General features: G+C 46.1%; 1 protein-coding gene across 1 annotated transcript in view; it reads left to right on the top strand.

Moving 5' to 3' along the window:
- The first annotated feature begins 1,637 nt into the window (after positions 1–1,637).
- ADCY9 (adenylate cyclase 9) overlaps positions 1,638–22,201 on the top strand; it is a 104,348-nt gene continuing 83,784 nt past the window's right edge. The window contains exon 1 of the mRNA XM_063430558.1: positions 1,638–3,986. Coding sequence (XP_063286628.1) covers positions 2,312–3,986 — 1,675 coding nt within the window. The 5' untranslated portion in view covers positions 1,638–2,311. The remainder of the gene's footprint in view (positions 3,987–22,201) is intronic.

The raw sequence follows: 22,201 nt of genomic DNA, 5'->3' as shown, positions 1-22,201 counted from the left end.
TTCACAGTCCAGTGAATACACCCCCCCGACAGAGTAACATTGAGCAATGTCACCTCACCATGGCAAACTGTCCCTGAAATTATTTTTGGATACTAACAGCTAGTGAAACAGGTGTTACCAACGTTACCAGCTAATGAAATCCACCGAGATATGGGGAAGAATTTCTATGAAACTTCTAGAACAGAATTTAGAGCAAAAACAGAGGTCACAACAAAAGGATAAATGGAATCTGTGAATAAGCTACTTTGTTCTTGGAAGTCAGTTGCAAATGTAACGCTGCCCACAATTTAAGGAATGATCCTAATAGTCTGGGCATTGGTAATTAAATAAGAAGCAATTGGGATTCCGAGTTGCTAACATCTCTGTTACCCCATGGGGTAAAAATGGACGATATTAAATATTCCTTCTGTTTTTCAGGTTTGGGAAACCTTCAGCCTACACAACCCGTTGACGCAGAGAGAAAAAAAAAGACTTTGACAGCAGAACATGGGATGTCAGAATCCAAACATCCTAACTATAGCTGAATTACAACATCTATTACCATCTGCCAGCCAAATAGTGACCACTTTATATTATGCCTGCTGAAATACGCAGCTAAAAAATATTTACAATTAAAATGCAACTAGGCACTTATAAAATATATATATATATATATATATATATATATAAAATGTCAAAATTATCAAAAGCATATAGCTGTGTAAAACAAACATTTAAAATGATATCTACACATTTATTATTTTTATTTAAACGTTAAACATTAGATACATGCAAGATTTCATCCACAGACATTCTATTATAACACACAGAACTTGTCCATTTAGTCACAAGGTGCTCTGTTACTTTTCCTTGACATTTTTCTTTAGCGTATATCATTGGTGGAGGGTGATAGGGGTTGTGGTCCAAATAGGGACTATTGGATCCCTACTAAAACGAATCCCCTTTCTTTACTCTCTTTACCTTTTGTATCGGTCTGTTTATATCGTACTCTCTTTATTTTGTACTGTCTTTTTTTCCCAATTGTACAGCGCTGCGAAATATGTTGGTGCTTTATAAATGGCAGTAATAAATAAACACAAAGAAATTGCGGTACGGTCCTCCGTTAGAGTCATCAGGCCACTAGACAGTTGTATCATGTGTTCTTTTAACCCCTTAAGGACCAAACTTCTGGAATAAAAGGGAATCATGACATGTCACACATGCCATGTGTCCTTAAGGGGTTAAACCCCCCAAAAACAACAACACCAACCACTGGTTCTTTTCTCCCTCCTCTTCTCTCCCCTTTTCTCTCATCTCTCTCTCTCTCCCCCCTCCCTTCCCTCTATGCCTTCCCCCTCCAATTCCAGCTCCTCCCTGCCTGCCTCCCTGCTCAGCCCAACATAGGAAAGCAGCCAGATAGAGAGAGAGAGAGAGAGAGAGCGAGCGAGGGGGAAAAGAGAGAAATAGAGAGAGGCCTGTCTGATTGCTGGAGAACGATCCCTCATGGCTGTTAAAAGAAGAAGAATTCTAAAATCCCCATCGGCGTACCCTTAACCACAGAGGAGGCATCACCTTGACACCCTGGAACACAACGAGATAAAAAAAGGATACAAAGTATCAGACATCTGGTCTAACCAACCTCTCCCCCCCCCCCCCCCCCCCCCCCATTTACAAAACAAAATCCCTCAGCAAAAGGTAACATACACAAAGGGATTCTGGGAAAAAAAAAGATTCTTGCCTTTCATTTACCCCAAAAGAAGAAAGGGACAGTCTACACCAACCGGTTGAAGACAGAGACTGTGAGTGTTTGTTCTCCTGCAGTTACTTTATCTTGCTGTTCCAGGAATGTTCGACCATTTCCCCCAGGAAAGATGGAGGTCCCCCGACTGAATGGAATATATATATATCTATATTATTTCTCCCAGAGGGCTTATGCTAAAGAGCAGATCCTAAATATTTACAGCATGAAGGAGGAGGGGAGATGATCAGAAGCACATGCCATAGGCTTCCTACATAAATTTTAATTTGTATATATGCATATATATTGGTATATATATGTCTTTTCCTTGCACTGTTATGTTGTGGCTGAGTTTGCGGCGAGCCGTACTCTATACTGTAATAAAGCTCTTTTACTGTAATAAAATGCCAGGGCTGAGAGACAGTACTGGGGACATTGCATGGAGGTACAAGTGACGGCTGCTTTGGGCAGGCTGGAAGCTGTCAGAATCCTGCTATTTCTCTGGAACTGAAGGTTAGACAGCTAGAGGGGGGATTGCTAAGAGAGAGAGAGGAGGGGGGGGGGAAAGTCCCAGGCAAACTCCATATCGACAACATGGCTTCTCCAGCAAACCAGCAGCTGCTGCATCATACGGAGGTGAGGTGTGATGGAAGTGGTGACTGCAGCAGCGTAACTGTAAGAATTAATAGGCAGCACCACCAAGGGTCGTCCAGACGTTGCAAGTACAGTATATCATCCAGCTGTAGCTCGGGGGAGTCTGGGGTCAAGAAGAGTGGAGGATCTGGTGGAGTAAGAAGGCAGAAGAAGCTTCCACAGCTTTTTGAGAGGTCCACGTCGAACTGGTGGAACCCTAAATTTGACTCTAATAATTTAGAGGAGGCCTGCGTAGAGCGGTGCTTTCCACAAACGCAGCGAAGGTTCCGCTATGCCCTACTGTACCTCTCAGTGTCGGGTCTGCTTTGGAGTATCTATTTTGGTGTCCACATGAAATCCCAGCTGGTCGGCCACCTAGTTCCCACTTTGTGCTTCCTTACGGTGTGCCTAGGATTCTTTTTTTTCACCTTCACCAAACCATATGCCCGTCATTGCACCGCAGTCTCACTGCTCGTTACACTGCTGGTCTTTGCCTTGACTTTGGCTTCTCAATTTCAGGTGCTTACTCATGATGTCGGCTTTGATGAAATCTCCAATGACACCTCGGTCCCAACGCACAACTCCACCTCGTGCCTGTCTCAGGTGGGCAGCTTTTCTATATGTGTGGAAGTCCTACTTCTGCTCTACACAGTCATGCACTTACCCCTATACCTCAGTGCCTGTCTTGGGGTGACATACTCTATCCTCTTTGAGACATTCGGATACCACTTTAGGGATGAGGGTTGCTTTGCACCTTTGGTGGGCAGGATGGCTCACTGGGAGCTGTTGAGCAAGGCTCTACTCCATGTTTGCATCCATGCTATTGGGGTCCACCTCTTCATAATGTCTGAGGTCCGATCACGCAGCACCTTCTTAAAGGTTGGTCAGTCCATTATGCATGGAAAGGACCTTGAGGTCGAGAAAGCACTCAAAGAGAGGATGATCCACTCAGTCATGCCACGGATCATCGCAGATGACTTAATGAAGCAGGGCGATGATGAGAGTGAGAACTCTGTCAAGCGCCACACAACCTCCAGTCCCAAAAGCCGCAAAAAGAAGTCCTCTATTCAGAAGACACCTATAATTTTCAGGCCTTTCAAGATGCAGCGGATTGAGCAGGTGAGCATCCTGTTTGCCGACATTGTAGGATTCACTAAAATGAGTGCCAACAAATCTGCTCATGCTTTAGTAGGGCTACTCAATGACCTTTTTGGCCGATTTGACCGTCTATGCGAAGAAACAAGGTGTGAAAAGATCAGTACATTGGGTGATTGCTACTACTGCGTGGCAGGATGCCCAGAGCCGCGGGCAGATCATGCTTATTGCTGCATTGAGATGGGTCTTGGCATGATCGAGGCCATTGAACAATTTTGTCAGGAGAAGAAGGAAATGGTCAACATGCGTGTTGGGGTTCACACTGGCACGGTCCTCTGTGGGATACTGGGAATGAGGAGATTCAAGTTCGACGTTTGGTCAAATGATGTCAACCTGGCCAATCTTATGGAACAACTGGGTGTTGCAGGAAAAGTCCATATTTCGGAAAAAACTGCCAGGTACCTGGATGATCGTTACTTAATGGAGGACAGTCAGGTGGCCGAACGTGTCGGACAAATAGTGGCTGCAGATCAACTAAAAGGTAGGGGCAATTGGGTAACATGTTGGGAAGTGGTTGCAAAACAATATTTGGCCTGTTGTGTTCGTAAATAGAGGCCCACTGACAGTAGCAAGTTTGGCCTTCACTCAGTTTGATAACATGGCAGCCGAACTGTGGCTTCGTCAGGTGATTTTGAAATACAATTCCCAATAGGCTGGCAGAGGTTTATGGGAATTGTAGTCCAACAGCATTTGAAGGGGAACACAGAGTCTGATATGCTCCATTATCTTGCACTGCAGTCAGATCATTGTATCGCTGGGCCAAGTTACTTTAGGTAGGAATATTAAAACAGGCCTTGATTTTAAATGCACATGTTGTTGACCTGCATGTTTTATACTGGCAGCACATCAAGTACCCGAAAAATGTGGAGTGTGCGACTTTGGCACTTGAAGGGTGAAATGATTGTTGAGTTTTTTTTACTTTGAGTGTGTTTGTCTTGCAGTGACAGCATTTCAGTGTCATCTTACTCTGAGCCACTTGCAAACCAGCCCATTGACAAACTATGATTAACAGGCATTAAATGGTATATCTACACATCTCAATGTTTCACAGATGATCTAAACAAGTTATTTCAATTTATTTTAATATAGATTTAGGGAATGATGTATTTTGATAGATTAGGAATCAGTAATTTTTAAAATTTGGTTAATGCAATTGATATAGTAAACGCTGTTGCATGCATTTAAGGGTTTTCATTCATTTCTGAATTGTAGAGAATTCTAATCTAAATGGTAAACTTCAGGCTAAAGTAGTTGAACTTGAAAAAATCTCCAACTCAGGTCACAGTTTGACAATTTTAGCCTAAATTATACCATTCAGATTTTAATTTGATACAATTTGGAGTTTAATGAATAACCATGTAAAAATACAACCCAGCATTGACTGAGCCTGTCCTGATAATATGCAGTCAGATCTCTTACTTTAGCTATAAATAGCACTGACTGAGCCTGTCCCGATAATGTGCAGTCAGATCCCCTACATTAGATATAAACCCAGCATTGAGTGAGCCTGTCCTGATAATGTGCAGCCAGACCCCCTGCATTAGATAGATTAGATATTAGATATAAACCCAGCGCTGACTGAGTCTTTCCTGATAACATGCATTCAGATCCCTTACTTTAGGTATAAATAGCGCTGACTGAGCCTGTCCTGATAACGTGCAGTCAGATCAACTACATCAGATATAAACCCAGCGCTGACTGAACCTGTCCTGATAACATGCAGTAGGATCCCCATTAGATATAAACCCAGAACCTTTTGTGCCTGTCCTGATAATGTGTAGTCAGACCCCCTACATTAGATATAAACCCCGCGCTGTCTGAGCCTGTCCTGATAATATGCAGTCAGATCCCCTACATTAGATAGAAACCCCGCACTGACTGAGCCTGTCCTGATAATGTGCAGTCAGACCCCCTACATTAGATATAAACCCCGAGCTGTCTAAGCCTGTCCTGATAATGTGCAGTTAGAACCCCTACATTTGATGTAAACCCAGCGCTGTCTGAACCTACCCTGATAAAGTGCAGTTAGATCCCCTGCATTAGATATAAACTCAGCGCTGTCTGAGCCTGTCCTGATAATGTGCAGTCAGATCCCCTACACTAAATATAAACCCAGCATTGAGTGAGCCTGTCCTGATAATGTGCAGTCAGAGCCCCTAGATTTGATGTAAACCCTGCGATGTCAGAGCCTGTCCTGATAATCTCCAGTCTAATCTCTTACATTAGATATAAACCCAGCGCTGTCTGAGCCTGTCCTGATAAGTGTGGTCAGATCCTTCATTCCAAATCCAGCACTTTCCCTCTGAGCCAGTCCCATCGAGGTGCAGTTTGGGTGTTGCTTTACACAGTGCCCTGAGTCTGTCCTGATAACTTGCACGTACCATACCATTTAGTGCTGAGTTTTGAGTCACAGATATCACTTTTCTGTCTTGCTGATTTTGTTTAAAGGGACACTGTAGGCACCCAGACCACTTCAGCTAATTGAAGTGGTTTTGTGCTGTGTCCCTTTTGCACTTAGTGCTGCAATGTTCTAACAGACAGCCACTAGAGGGCTTCCGGAATCCAAACAGACTTTTGGTCCGTTAACTGACACTGAACGTCCTCACGGACCTCCAGCGTCAGATTTTCGCCATAGGAAACTATTGAATAATGCTTTCCTATTGGGAGGTCTAATGCGTGTGGCCATTGCCGCGCATGCGCATTGGGTATCCCCAGTCGGAGCCTGGGCCGAGCATAACCCCGCGCCAATCCACATCGGCGTTGGATTCAGGTAAGCCCCGCGAGAGGGGGCGCGAGGTACTCCAAAATAGGTTTGTTTTCCTGGCACTATAGGATCCCTTTAATGGATTGGCAACAGTAAAACAAAGCGACCATTGTAAATTGATACAAAATATCTGTATGGAACTTGGAAGTAAATAGCATTTTCCCTGGTTTACAAGGCAAGTCTCTGATTTATTTTTTGTAAACAAGAAAATAACGGAGCAGTTTAGCCGTTTTAAGGATAGAAATATTAATCTGCTTCCTTTTCCTGGCAGCCATTAAAGTCATATTTCTTTCTGTTTACCTGACAGTCTGTAATTACGGACAGCAAGGTTCCTCTGACCTCTTAAAAAATGGCCGCTGTGGAAATATTTGGAATGCAACACTTGCAAAACTGTTTATTTCTCCGTTTCTCCCCCCTGCTTCTCAATCAACGCCTTTTGCTACAAGATTTGAGTGTTTAAAAAAAAAAACAACCAAAAAAACCCCAAAACAACAAAAACTTTATTTATAGAACTGAATAGTTGTATGACAAGTACAAGAAAAATGTTTTAACTCTCCGAATGATAGTGGCATACCAAACACATTGCTTTTCAAGGAGTTGAAAAGTCAACTGAAACTTTGTAGTAAACTATACCTCCCAAGGTTCCATGAAGGACGATCTTTACTTTAGGCCTAAATTTTTTTTGCGCTCCCCCCTTTTTTTTAATGCCCCCCTTGTACAGGACTAGTACATGTTTAGAGGTTAGGCTGTGTTAATAAAATACTTTGGTGTTGTTCTAAATAATTTTCATATACATACATGTCTCCCAGTAGTGTGCATTAGCCCTACATGTACACACCCATTCACATCCCCTAAAATGAAATGAGCTCATTGTTAATATCTAGATGGCAAGTGGGTTGTCATCCAAAAAACCCAGACGGTGACATCGGCAGGGGGCATGGAAAGGTGAGATCTATTTACTTGAATCTGACCCTCGTGGGCTCCGCCATATTTTTCCGACGTCCCTGCTGATGGCAGTACAGCGCTGAGGTCTATAGAGAATCCCATGAGAACGTAGGTTCGTACAAAGAATACAACTAATATCTCTGCAGCTGTGGGTGATTGACACTTATAGATGGCAGTAGGTTCGCCGAGTAGCCGAGTCCCTACTTTGTCTCAGTAAATCTTTCGACATGGTTGGGATTTTAAGGAATTTGCAACACAATCAGCATGAGAATTTAGTAACAATATTATGTTTATGAAGTACTCATTTTGCAGGGGGGTGACAGTGTCCCTTTAATTTTAGGTGTGTGAGTAGGGGGCTGGTCAGGGTGGGGCTGCTCTGAGCAATTTTAGGTGACTTACTAATAGGTAATTTAGAACAAGCACAATGTATCTTATTTACACTGATTTCTAAACATGCTTATTGTAGTTTAAAGACACATTACTCTGTTACACACAGAGGCACACTAACATTGTGAAGCTCCTAGAAACGAGGGGCATTAGGATTGTAAATAGGGACTGAAGGATTTTGGCCACAAATAGGGACGGCCCTCCTATATGGGGATACTTGGGAGATATGGTAGGCTCTTTGGAAGCATGGTAGACACAGAAAGTGAACTCAGTGCCTTCTCACATTAGGTATTGATGAGTTCATCAGTGCTGTGGTCATCCCTAAACCTTCCACCCAGCTTTCCCTGTAGACTCTGGGCTTGATGGTCCTCTAAAAAGTAGTCTTGTCGTTGAAGGCACACAGTTCAGTATTTAGGCATTTCCCAATTTGGTTTCAATTGGGGATACTGAGAAATCCAGGACAATTGGTGTGCCTTCAGGGTGTCTCTAGGAACCTTATTAATTCCCAAGCCTGAAGGTTATTGAACATTAAAATACTAGGACAGACACAGCATAGGGTAAAAGCAGCAAATACCCCCTCCCTGGTCCAGTAACCAACGCCATGCCAAGCAACATCAGAATATTCTTTTTTTGAAATGTTGGAACTTATTTAAATGTACTGTTGAAGGATTTGTGTATAACCGTGGTAAATTCCGTCGTTGCGTTTCACATAATTGTCAGGCAGTCAGTGAAAAATTTAGGGCAATATTAGTAGAAAGGGCCCTCTTTGGGCTCCAATAAATACATATCTCACTCCTGAACGTCAACTAGTTTTATTGGTCACTTGGATCAATATGGGAGTCAGAGTGTTGTGGATTGTACATGTCAGCCAATTGAATTCTGCCATGTCATCAAGGTGTGACACAGTGTGATTGTCGGGATCCCGCGGGCGGCTGCGAGGGGAGGCTGCACTCCGCTCGCAGTACTCACCATCCAGCCGTCCGCGGTCCCCTCCTCCACGTGGGCTCGGCGAGCGGCATCCTCCCAGCCTCGGATGCCGCCCGCGTCTTCCTCCACGTCCCCCAGCGGCAGCATGCATGACGCTGCACGCTGGGAGACCGCCCAATATATTACACGCCGGGGTCAGTCACCTGACCCGGCGTTAAAGGCACAGTGCCTTAATCACAGTGGGAGGTTTAGATATCTCCCACTTGTGATTGTTAATTCTGATTGGAAATTATCCAATCAGAATTAACCTTATGGTTTAAATACTTACCTTTCCTGTTCCTCCCTGCCCTGTTGTGGTCTTTGCTTACTAGTATTGATACTGAACTTGTGTTTCTGGTTACATACTCTCTGGCTTGTTAATCTGACTTTGTGACTTTCTCCTACCCTTTGACCTCGGCTTGTTTCTCGTTATTCTGTCTTCTGGTTCCCCTTACTCGGCTTGTCTCCTGACTATTCTGTGTGTGCTTAGCCCGGCTACTCTAAGGTCCGGTACTGCACCTTTTCTGTGTGTGTGTGTTAGCGTGTTGGGTTCCCCGAATCGTGACAGTGATGAGCTTGACCACATGTTCATTTTGCTCTGAGTGCAAAATTTTAGGTTGGGTGTGGTGCACACCACCCTGTCCTTCAGATGTCAGTGTGACCTTTCCTATATGAGACTCTGCTACATAACCATGCTGAAGAATTTTCCCAGGTCAGATATTTGAGGTTTAATTTGTTAAAATTCAGAGTTTGGTTACCATCTGTACCCTTACATTCCTGTATAGTCCCACTCACTCTTTCACATCTTCATACAAACATGCGAACACACAATGACCCTCAGACGTGCCTTTGTACACGCTCTTGTCCTCACATACGGTGCTCTACATTAATGGTAACGTTTTGTGTCCTGACATTTATGCTTACAGTACCGGGGTTGTAAATCCAAGTCTTGACAGACCTTTAAGATGAATAGCCAATTAGCCCATGTAAAACTGCCAATAACAGACAATTGTTGTTGTAAACAAACCTCACCGTGCCATTGCCTCCCTACCCATCTTACATTTAAGTGGTGATGTGCTCATTATTAAGTCATTCTCCGTGTTGAAACTGTCATCACTTAGCTGGGAGCGTCGTGGGAAGGAGGTTTGTATTTAAAACCACCAAGGGGCTCATAGATTGACATCAGCAAACAATGATCCTCCACCCTAGCCGTGTATATACATACACATACACACACACACACACACGCTCCCGTCAATCTCTTGCAGATAAAAACCATCTATCGCACACAACACACTCTGTTTGCTTCTGATAATCTAATGCCTGAAAATGGTTCAGTACTTACTAAACATAACCTTTTACCTTTCTGTTTTTTTTCTGTGTACTTCAGCAGGACACGAAAGAGTTTAACGTTTAATTGCTTCCTAAATACTGATCAAGTACCCCCATAACAAATGCCTCACAGGTCTCCAAGTTTATTCTAAGAACCATGACTACTTTGGTGTTTTAAAGCGCTCATGGTTCTAGAGACCTATATGTGCAGGAGACTGAAATGCTAAAAATACTGATATATCTAGCTTCCGGAGGTGTAGCTCAACCTTTGGAAACTTTCATTAACCAGTCCCAAAAACTTGATATTAATTCTGTGCATACGGCTTGCACAGAGTTTATTATTTTGTTGGAGAAAGCTCAGCTAATGCTTTGCGCCAATGAATGAGCGGAAGGATCGGCAGAAGCAGGATGTGGTAGAGCCGCCATCATTTGAGATTTAACACCCAGTGGGACCCAGTAAAGTATCCTTGTAAAACAGTTTGCCCCGTACTAGGGAAAGACACTAGATTCATCTTTGCACCATAACCACTACAACAACTGCAGTGATCATGATGCTTGGGGTAACTATTTATTGGCCAACATTTAGCATAAGTAGTCATTGGCTTTACACTTTCTTGGTTTTTTTTTTCTTAATTTTTATATTTTTAGTAAAAGTAAGTGACAAAAAATATATTACATATCCAATCACAAAATCAACATAAAAGTCATCTTATCCAAGCATAGTACAGCATAAAATATCAATAGGAATTATGCCATGTCCGAAGAACAAAATAGACAATATTACGTTGAGTTAGACTCAAGAGCGGGTGGCTAGTGTTAGAAGTGGTGAGATGAATCGTTTTTCTGTTCTGGTCATACTATTGTTTAAGGGGCGGTCACATGGCTTGTATTTTCAAGGGGTCACAAGATTAGATTTGAAGTGGTCAATTAAATAGCATTTGTAATGGTGAGATGCTTAGTGTTAGTTAGATGACTAGCACGCTGAGTGGTTTTTCACAGTGGGACTATATCAATTCTAGGATCATTTTAGTTTCTGTATATTTGTCCTGTTGGTAAAAAAATAACCAAACCTGAACTGAATCCCTAGAACTAAGAACCACCGGCTGTAATAATGCCCACTAACATCAGGTTGAGCTATTGAGTTGCCATTGGACTGGGGTGAACTGTCACCAATGAACCCTGTTTCATCCCTTGGAAGAGGACCTTTGGTATGAATTCAGGAAGTGGTAGATTCTGAGTGGGCACTAGCTTTGCCACTCCAATATAGTCTCAATTAGTCCATCCTAAGTAGTGATTATTTACCCCTCAAAAACAGATTTGAAACCATTGTTTAAGCTGATTTTTTTTTTTGTGAAACATGGACATATTAAAAGGCTCTTTGGCTGGGGAGTTACTCAGACATAATAATAACCGTGAGAGAATGAATCACCTATAACAACTTTTTTCTATTAAACCTCTGATACAATAATCATTGTGTAGTAAAGGGACACTTGTGGATTTCCATTAGGAATGTAAAATGCCCAAACGTTAGTGTGTCCAATACTGGGGAGTGGGGGTTTTCAGTCAAGGAAATAATTTGTTGTACAGTAGCTGTCCCTCAGTGTTGTATCATGCACACTGTAAATTGGGGGGAGAGCGACCATACAAAGAACACGGCTGTCGTACTCTATAATAGGTTAATCCCAACAGCCTGGCATAATCTTTATAAATAATTAGCTGTTACCCTGAACTTGGTACACAGCTACAGGGTGAGGGGTCCTGTAATAGAGCAGTGATAGGTACAGTTATAGGGTGAGGGGTCCTGTAATAGAGCAGTTATAGATACAGTTTTTTTTATGAGGGTTCCTGTAATAGAGCAGTGGTGGGTACAGTTATAGGGTGAGGGTCCTGTAATAGAGCAGTGATAGGTACAGTTATAGGGTGAGGGATCCTGTAATAGAGCAGTGATAGGTACAGTTATAGGGTGAGGGGTCTTGTAATAGAGCAGTGATAGGTAGTTATAAGGTGAGGGGTCCTGTAATAGAGCAGTGATATGTACAGTTATAGGGTGAGGGGTCCTGTAATAGAGCAGTGATAGGTACAGTTATAGGGTGAGGGTCCTGTAATAGAGCAGTTATAGGTACAGTTATAGGGTGAGGGGTCCTGTAATAGAGCAGTGATAGGTACAGTTATAGGGTGAGGGTCCTGTAATAGAGCAGTTATAGGTACAGTTATAGGGTGAGGGGTCCTGTAATAGAGCAGTGATAGGTACAGTTATAGGGTGAGGGTCCTGTAATAGAGCAGTGATAGGTACAGTTATAGGGTGAGGGTCCTGTAATAGAGCAGTGATAGGTACAGTTATAGGGTGAGGGGTCCTGTAATAGAGCAGTGATAGGTACAGTTATAGGGTGAGGGTCCTGTAATAGAGCAGTGATAGGTAGAGTTATAGGGTGAGGGGTCCTGTAATAGAGCAGTGATTGGTACAGATATAGGGTGAGGGTCCTGTAATAGAGCAGTGATAGGTACAGTTATAGAGTGAGGGGTCCTGTAATAGAGCAGTGATAGGTACAGTTTTTTTTATGAGGGTTCCTGTAATAGAGCAGTGGTGGGTACAGTTATAGGGTGAGGGTCCTGTAATAGAGCAGTGATAGGTACAGTTATAGGGTGAGGGGTCCTGTAATAGAGCAGTGATAGGTACAGTTATAGGGTGAGGGGTCTTGTAATAGAGCAGTGATAGGTAGTTATAAGGTGAGGGGTCCTGTAATAGAGCAGTGATAGGTACAGTTATAGGGTGAGGGGTCCTGTAATAGAGCAGTGATAGGTACAGTTATAGGGTGAGGGTCCTGTAATAGAGCAGTTATAGGTACAGTTATAGGGTGAGGGGTCCTGTAATAGAGCAGTGATAGGTACAGTTATAGGGTGAGGGTCCTGTAATAGAGCAGTTATAGGTACAGTTATAGGGTGAGGGGTCCTGTAATAGAGCAGTGATAGGTACAGTTATAGGGTGAGGGTCCTGTAATAGAGCAGTGATAGGTACAGTTATAGGGTGAGGGTCCTGTAATAGAGCAGTGATAGGTACAGTTATAGGGTGAGGGGTCCTGTAATAGAGCAGTGATAGGTACAGTTATAGGGTGAGGGGTCCTGTAATAGAGCAGTTATAGGTACAGTTATAGGGTGAGGGTCCTGTAATAGAGCAGTTATAGGTACAGTTATAGGGAGAGGGGTCCTGTAATAGAGCAGTGATAGGTACAGTTATAGGGTGAGGGGTCCTGTAATAGAGCAGTTATAGGTACAGTTATAGGGTGAGGGGTCCTGTAATAGAGCAGTGATAGGTACAGTTATAGGGTGAGGGTCCTGTAATAGAGCAGTGATAGGTACAGTTATAGGGTGAGGGTCCTGTAATAGAGCAGTTATAGGTACAGTTATAGGGTGAGGGGTCCTGTAATAGAGCAGTGATAGGTACAGTTATAGGGTGAGGGTCCTGTAATAGAGCAGTGATAGGTACAGTTATAGGGTGAGGGTCCTGTAATAGAGCAGTGATAGGTACAGTTATAGGGTGAGGGTCCTGTAATAGAGCAGTTATAGGTACAGTTATAGGGTGAGGGGTCCTGTAATAGAGCAGTGATAGGTACAGTTATAGGGTGAGGGTCCTGTAATAGAGCAGTGATAGGTACAGTTATAGGGTGAGGGTCCTGTAATAGAGCAGTGATAGGTACAGTTATAGGGTGAGGGGTCCTGTAATAGAGCAGTGATAGGTACAGTAATAGGGTGAGGGTCCTGTAATAGAGCAGTGATAGGTACAGTTATAGGGTGAGGGGTCCTGTAATAGAGCAGGGATAGGTACAGTTATAGGGTGAGGGTCCTGTAATAGAGCAGTGATAGGTACAGTTATAGGGTGAGGGGTCCTGTAATAGAGCAGGGATAGGTACAGTTATAGCGTGAGGGATCCTGTAATAGAGCAGTGATAGGTACAGTTATAGGGTGAGGGGTCCTGTAATAGAGCAGTGATAGGTACAGTTATAGGGTGAGGGTCCTGTAATAGAGCAGTGATAGGTACAGTTATAGGGTGAGGGTCCTGTAATAGAGCAGTTATAGGTACAGTTATAGGGTGAGGGGTCCTGTAATAGAGCAGTGATAGGTACAGTTATAGGGTGAGGGTCCTGTAATAGAGCAGTGATAGGTACAGTTATAGGGTGAGGGGTCCTGTAATAGAGCAGTGATAGGTACAGTAATAGGGTGAGGGTCCTGTAATAGAGCAGTGATAGGTACAGTTATAGGGTGAGGGGTCCTGTAATAGAGCAGTGATAGGTACAGTTATAGGGTGAGGGGTCCTGTAATAGAGCAGTGATAGGTACAGTTATAGGGTGAGGGTCCTGTAATAGAGCAGTTATAGGTACAGTTATAGGGTGAGGGGTCCTGTAATAGAGCAGTGATAGGTACAGTTATAGGGTGAGGGTCCTGTAATAGAGCAGTGATAGGTACAGTTATAGGGTGAGGGGTCCTGTAATAGAGCAGTGATAGGTACAGTTATAGGGTGAGGGGTCCTGTAATAGAGCAGTGATAGGTACAGTAATAGGGTGAGGGTCCTGTAATAGAGCAGTAATAGGTTCAGTTATAGGTTGAGGGGTCCTGTAATAGAGCAGTGATAGGTAGAGTTATAGGATGAGGGGTCCTGTAATAGAGCAGTGATAGGTACAGTTATAGGGTGAGGGTCCTGTAATAGAGCAGTGATAGGTACAGTTATAGGGTGAGGGGTCCTGTAATAGAGCAGTGATAGGTACAGTTATAGGGTGAGGGGTCCTGTAATAGAGCAGTGATAGGTACAGTTATAGGGTGAGGGTCCTGTAATAGAGCAGTGATAGGTACAGTTATAGGGTGAGGGTCCTGTAATAGAGCAGTGATAGGTACAGTTATAGGGTGAGGGTCCTGTAATAGAGCAGTTATAGGTACAGTTATAGGGTGAGGGGTCCTGTAATAGAGCAGTGATAGGTACAGTTATAGGGTGAGGGTCCTGTAATAGAGCAGTGATAGGTACAGTTATAGGATGAGGGTCCTGTAATAGAGCAGGGATAGGTACAGTTATAGGGTGAGGGTCCTGTAATAGAGCGGCGATAGGTACAGTTATAGGGTGAGGGTCCTGTAATAGAGCAGGGATAGGTACAGTTATAGGGTGAGGGGTCCTGTAATAGAGCAGTGATAGGTACAGTTATAGGGTGAGGGTCCTGTAATAGAGCAGTGATAGGTACAGTTATAGGGTGAGGGTCCTGTAATAGAGCAGCGATAGGTACAGTTATAGCGTGAGGGATCCTGTAATAGAGCAGTAATAGGTACAGTTATAGGGTGAGGGGTCCTGTAATAGAGCAGTAATAGGTACAGTTATAGAGTGAGGGTCCTGTAATAGAGCAGTGATAGGTACAGTTATAGGGTGAGGGTCCTGTAATAGAGCAGCGATAGGTACAGTTATAGGGTGAGGGTCCTGTAATAGAGCAGTGATAGGTACAGTTATAGGGTAAGGGTCCTGTAATAGAGTAGTGATAGGTACAGGTTATAGGGCGAGGGTCCTGTAATAGAGCAGTGATAGGTACAGTTATAGGGTGAGGGGTCCTGTAATAGAACAGTGATAGGTACAGTTATAGGGTGAGGGTCCTGTAATAGAGCAGTGATAGGTACAGTTATAGGGTGAGGGTCCTGTAATAGAGCAGTGATAGGTACAGTTATAGGGTGAGGGTCCTGTAATAGAGCAGTGATTGGTACAGTTATAGAGTGAGGGTCCTGTAATAGAGCAGCGATAGGTACAGTTATAGGGTGAGGGTCCTGTAATAGAGCAGTGATAGGTACAGTTATAGGGTGAGGGGTCTGTTACGACACTCGCCGCCTGGGGAGTGAAGCCGCCGTTTAGCCGATAATCCCCTTTCTCCAGAAATGCAGTTCCAGCATTACCGATCATAAGACTCCCGACCGGAGCATACGAATGCGGTAACTCCCGATCAGCAATCCATCCGAAATCCTTCCACAGCTAGAAATAAACGAAAACGCTGTCCCAATAGTCAATCCCTCCACAAACGAGACAAAGCTCCGTTTTGAAGGTCAAGCAGAATGTGTTTAATGGGGGCTACCTGCCCAGTATTTATGCAGGTCTCCACCAGGTAGACACTCCCCTAGGGGACCTGGTGGAAGACTGTAAAATATATTTAACAGTAGCCAATCGCAGTGGCCATAACACAAGCCCTCCCCATTTTACCCATAAGACATTTCTTCCTATCCCGGAGATAATTAGGGAGAAATCTAATTAACTCCGAGGATAGGAACCATCGCCATTTTAAACACAAACATACAAAATGCAATAAAATACATAAAATCCGAAATACCGAAGATATAGTGTTCGTCCAACGTATCCCCAGATAGCCTGAATCTGAAGGCATATTCCTGCCGAATAGCGCTCAGATCCGAAGTACACAGTCCAATCGCCATGGAGTCAAAGTCTCTCATAAGTCTTTCGGTGTACGAATGACTCCATGGGCCGGCTATCTGGGTAAGTCCATACGGATGAAGAAAACCCCCGAACGGAACAGGGTTCGTATGCCTCCAAGGGAATAGAAGGAGGGACGGCCGTCTCCAGCGGTGTTCGGTAGATAAAGAGTCCGTTTTTAGATCCATGGGTTTTGCACCGAACACCGCTGATTCGCCTCGTGTCCAAAATGGCCGCCGCCTCGTGGTCGGCATACGAACGACGACCACCCGTATGAAATGGAATGGAGAGGTGTTTGCGGTTAACCACAGCGTTCTAATTTGTGGTCAAGGTGTTAATGAGCCGCACACTCCTCTCCTGGGTGGCCGATGTTCGGTAGTTTTATTCGGTACTTTAGGAAACGAAAAACCAATAGCGTACGGACAGGAAATCCACGAATCTCATGGAAACAGATGAACCCGCAATACAGGTCTATGCAGTAGGGTTCGTCACACGGCTCCCCCCTTGTGGAACACTCCGGCAGACCCGGCTTGGCCCTTTAGCGGGTCAACGTGGGGATGACCGGACTAGGAAGTAGTAAGGACGTCGGTTTGCCGGGATAGCCCATCTGCATTCCCATTCTGCTTACCGGGTCGGTAACTGATGGTGAAGTTATATGGCTGTAATGCTAAACTCCACCGCAGCAGTCTACCATTGTCTCCCGAGACCCGGTTAAGCCAAACAAGGGGATTGTGGTCCGTGATAAGGGAAAATTCCTGTCCATACAAATAGGGGCTCAATTTCTTCAATGCCCAGACCAGGGCCAAACACTCTTTCTCTACTGCCGCATAACTCACTTCCCGGGGTAACAGCTTTCGACTGAGGTATGCGACAGGGTGTTCTCCTCCATCTTCCCCGACCTGGCTTAGCACAGCCCCCAGTCCATACATGGAAGCATCTGTATGGACGAGAAAACGTTTGTTAGGAAGTGGGGCAGCCAGGACAGGGGCATTCATGAGGGCCTGCTTAAGTGCTTGAAACGCAGCTTCACAAGCTGGAGACCACAGGACCTGCTTAGGGAGGTTCTTCTTAGTCAGGTCTGTCAGGGGTTTAGCTATCGAGCTATAGTCGGGGACAAAGCGTCTGTAATACCCTGCAGTCCCTAGGAAGGCCAATACTTGGGTCTTGGTTATAGGTGTGGGCCAGTTCGCTACTGCCTCTATCTTGGCCGGCTCTGGTCTCTGGCTCCCACACCCTACCCTGTGACCCAAGTATTGTACCTCAGCCATACCTAGATGACACTTCTCTGGCTTTAACGTCAGGCCAGCGGCCCAAATTTTATCCAGTACTACCCCTATGTGTACCAGGTGTTCCTCCCAGGACTCACTGTAGATCGCAATATCATCCAGGTATGCACAAGCAAAGTCCTGGAAGCCATCAAGGAGCCGATCCACCATTCGTTGGAAGGTAGCCGGGGCGTTCTTCATCCCAAATGGCATAACCTTAAATTGGTATAAGCCAAAGGGGGTGACGAAGGCCGACTTGGGGATGGCGTCCTTGGCCAGGGGAATCTGCCAGTAGCCCTTACACAGGTCTATGGTGGTCAGGTAGCGTCCCCTGGCAATGCGGTCTAATAACTCGTCTACCCGTGGCATCGGGTAGGCGTCAGTGGTGGTCCGCTCGTTGAGCCTCCTGTAGTCCACACAGAACCGGGTGGTCCCATCTTTCTTAGGCACCAGGACTACAGGGGAGGCCCAAGGGCTATCGGAGTGCTCGATGACCCCAAGCTGGGTCATCTCCTCTATCTCCTTCCGCATTCCTTCTCGGACTGCTTCAGGGATACGGTAAGGGGGCTGTCGTAAGGGGTTCTGTCCAGGGGTCTCTACCTTATGTACAGCTAGGGTAGTGTAGCCGGGTTCTTGGGAGAACGTCGCCTGCTTCTCCCACAGAAGCTGTTTCGCCTGTTCCTTCTCCGTGGGGCTTAACCTGTCCCCTAGCTGTACGAGCTCAGTCAGATCCGTCTGGGCACCTCTGGCTAATAGGTCGGGTAGGGGTAAGCTTTCGGTATCGTCTGCAGCGGGGGCACACACTGCGGCTATATCCTCCGGTCGTTCCTGATATTCCTTTAGCATGTTCACATGAAAGGATCGCTGGATCCTGTCATCTGAACAGCTGGCTATAAGGTACGTAGTATCGCACACCTGGGCTAATACTTTATACGGGCCCTGCCAAGATGCCTGCATCTTGTTCGCCTTCACAGGTTTGAGCACTAGTACCTTCTGCCCAACCTGGAATACTCGCTGTCGGGCACCCCGATCATACCATTCCTTCTGTCTCCCCTGGGCCACCCGGAGATTCTCCCTTGCCATCAGAGACAGTTTCTCCATGCGGTCCCGAAGTTCCAGAACATACGGTACTATGGGGGTACCTTCCTGCTCTGTCTCCCCCTCCCAGTGGCCTCTAATGAGATCTAGAGGTCCGCGGACCCTTCTCCCATAAAGCAGCTCAAAGGGGGAGAACCCAGTAGATTCCTGGGGCACCTCTCTGTAGGCAAACAACAGATGAGGCAGGAATCGCTCCCAGTCTCGGCAAGTGTCAGAAAAGGTCCTCAGCATCTGTTTGAGGGTGCCATTAAATCGCTCGCAGAGACCGTTAGTCTGTGGATGGTATGGGGAACTAAGTATCGGTTTAATGCCGCATACCCTCCACAGCTGCTGGGTGAGCACAGCGGTAAATTGGGTTCCCTGGTCAGAGAGAATCTCTTGAGGGAACCCGACCCTGGTAAAAATCCTAACCAGGGCATCAGCAACTGTCTCTGCCTCTATGTTAGACAGCGCCACTGCCTCTGGATAGCGAGTGGCGTAGTCCACCACGGTGAGAATGTATCTCTTACCAGATGGACTAGCCCTGGCCAGTGGACCCACAATATCAACGGCTATGCGGGCAAAGGGCTCCCCAATAATAGGCATCGACATAAGCCTACCTTTTGGGTGGTCCCCCCGCTTCCCTACCCGTTGACAAGTGTCACACGTGCTACAATATATCCGCACAGCCTGGTTAATTCCTGGCCAAAAGAAATTCTGCATAATCCTATGGCCTGTGCGGCGGGACCCTAGATGTCCGGCTAGCGGGACATCATGCCCTATCCGCAGAATCTCTCGCCGGTACTTCGCGGGTACTACCAGCTGTCGATTCGGCGGAGGGGCAACACTTTTCTGGGATGGCTTAGGGATCCGATATAACCTGTCCCCTACCCACTCATACCGCTCCCCCTCTACTCCCTCCTCTCCAGTGTCTGCTCTGCCTCTATACCTCTGGAGAGATGGGTCTGTCTGGGTTTCCCTCCCGAACTCCTCCGGGGAATCCCAACTAGCTAACGTCGGCCCTGGGGTGTCAGTCGGGGAATCGGTCCTTACCTGGGTCTCAGCAGCAGGTGGGCCGGTTCCAGCAGCACGGGTCTGAGCACGGGTAGTCACTGGGTTGGCTTCGCCAGGTCCCATAGTAGCATAGGCGGAAATCAAAGGGGCCAAATCATTTCCCAGCAAAACATCGGCAGGCAAGTCCTTCATAACCCCCACATTCACATGTCCAGCTCCCGCTCCCCAGTCCAAATGAACTCGGGCAACAGGCAGACGGAACACGGCGCCTCCTGCCACCCTTACTGCCACAGTGTTCCCGGTGTGTTGGTGTTCCGAAACCAGGTTCTTTTGGAGCAAGGTCATCGTAGCCCCGGTGTCTCTTAGACCAGTGACCTCTTTCCCGTTCAACTTAACGGTCTGTCTGTGGTGTTGGCGGTTGTCCTGCTGAGCTGCGTGAACTGGGTCTGCTTCGTGCAGGAAACCCCAAAATTCCTCCTGCTCCAGGCAGTGAGCAGAAGGCTGAGGTGGTTGCTGGGCTCCGCCGGCTGGGTTTCTCCAGGATGGCGCTTGGTTGGCGTGGTTTAAAGGGCATTCCTGTTTTTTATGTCCCATCTGTTTGCACCCAAAGCACTGGATCTGGTTGGAGTAACCCCGTTTGTTGAATCGGGCTGACTGCCCATGGTTGGTTGCTGGCGGTATAGCGGGGGTACGTTGTGCTGGGGGGTGATATAGGTTGGTGGTTGGAGGTGCTGCCGGTTTGTATTCCACTCGGGCAGGGACCTTGGCTGCTGTCTGATCGAGCTTACGGGCATCAGTGTATTCGTCAGCCAGACGAGCAGCTTCGTGGAAGGTAGCGGGTTTGCGGTCCCTGACCCACTCTCGAACTCCTGCAGGTAATTTGTCAAAGCAGTGTTCTAGCAGGAACACTTGCAGCACCTCTTCCCCAGTTACCGCTCGACATCCTGTCATCCAGTGGGCTGCCGTGCGGTGTACCCGGCATGCCCATTCCACATAGGAATCACCAGCCTGTTTATTATTGTCCCGGAATCGCCTCCGGTACGCCTCAGGGGTAACAGCGTACCGGGTCAAAAGAGCATCTTTTACTGTCCGGTAGCTAGTGAGTTCCTCCTCTGGGATGGCCCGAAAAGCTTCACTAGCCCGGCCGGATAGTTTCCCAGAGAGGATAGGAACCCATTCTTCTGCGGGTACCTGGTGTAAAGCACACTGTCGTTCAAAGTCCGCCAGGAACCCGTCTATCTCTCCTTCCGTCTCAATAAAGTTTTTAAAAGCAGCAAATGGTACCTTTTTCTTCCCATTGTTATTATGGGGTACCTCTGCTGCTGCAGCTCCGCTTCTCTGGAGCGCCTGTTGTGCTGTTACTGCGGCTTGTACTTGAACCACAATATCCGCTGCAGGGTTGGGGCCAAAGTGTGCCAGCCTGATCTGAACTGCCCGGTTAAACGCTATTTCCTCGGGTGTTAGATCCAGTAGGCCAGGCACATTAGCTATCTCCCTTCCCTGTGCTGTATCCATCTCCACCAATATAGCAATAATCTCTCTTTTCTTGAGATTGCTCGCTGATCGTCCTCTGCGCTCCAAAATGTCTTTAAGGGTAGCACGCCTTAACTCCTCATATTGCATTTCCAATCCGGGGTGTGTAGCTGGCCTTCAGGGCGGTGGGATTCATCCCGTCGCTTGCCACCAGTTGTTACGACACTCGCCGCCTGGGGAGTGAAGCCGCCGTTTAGCCGATAATCCCCTTTCTCCAGAAATGCAGTTCCAGCATTACCGATCATAAGACTCCCGACCGGAGCATACGAATGCGGTAACTCCCGATCAGCAATCCATCCGAAATCCTTCCACAGCTAGAAATAAACGAAAACGCTGTCCCAATAGTCAATCCCTCCACAAACGAGACAAAGCTCCGTTTTGAAGGTCAAGCAGAATGTGTTTAATGGGGGCTACCTGCCCAGTATTTATGCAGGTCTCCACCAGGTAGACACTCCCCTAGGGGACCTGGTGGAAGACTGTAAAATATATTTAACAGTAGCCAATCGCAGTGGCCATAACACAAGCCCTCCCCATTTTACCCATAAGACATTTCTTCCTATCCCGGAGATAATTAGGGAGAAATCTAATTAACTCCGAGGATAGGAACCATCGCCATTTTAAACACAAACATACAAAATGCAATAAAATACATAAAATCCGAAATACCGAAGATATAGTGTTCGTCCAACGTATCCCCAGATAGCCTGAATCTGAAGGCATATTCCTGCCGAATAGCGCTCAGATCCGAAGTACACAGTCCAATCGCCATGGAGTCAAAGTCTCTCATAAGTCTTTCGGTGTACGAATGACTCCATGGGCCGGCTATCTGGGTAAGTCCATACGGATGAAGAAAACCCCCGAACGGAACAGGGTTCGTATGCCTCCAAGGGAATAGAAGGAGGGACGGCCGTCTCCAGCGGTGTTCGGTAGATAAAGAGTCCGTTTTTAGATCCATGGGTTTTGCA

This window comes from Pelobates fuscus, chromosome 8 (genome assembly GCF_036172605.1).
Source record: "Pelobates fuscus isolate aPelFus1 chromosome 8, aPelFus1.pri, whole genome shotgun sequence".
NCBI lineage: Eukaryota > Metazoa > Chordata > Amphibia > Anura > Pelobatidae > Pelobates > Pelobates fuscus.
This window is presented reverse-complemented; position numbering and strand designations above follow the sequence as displayed.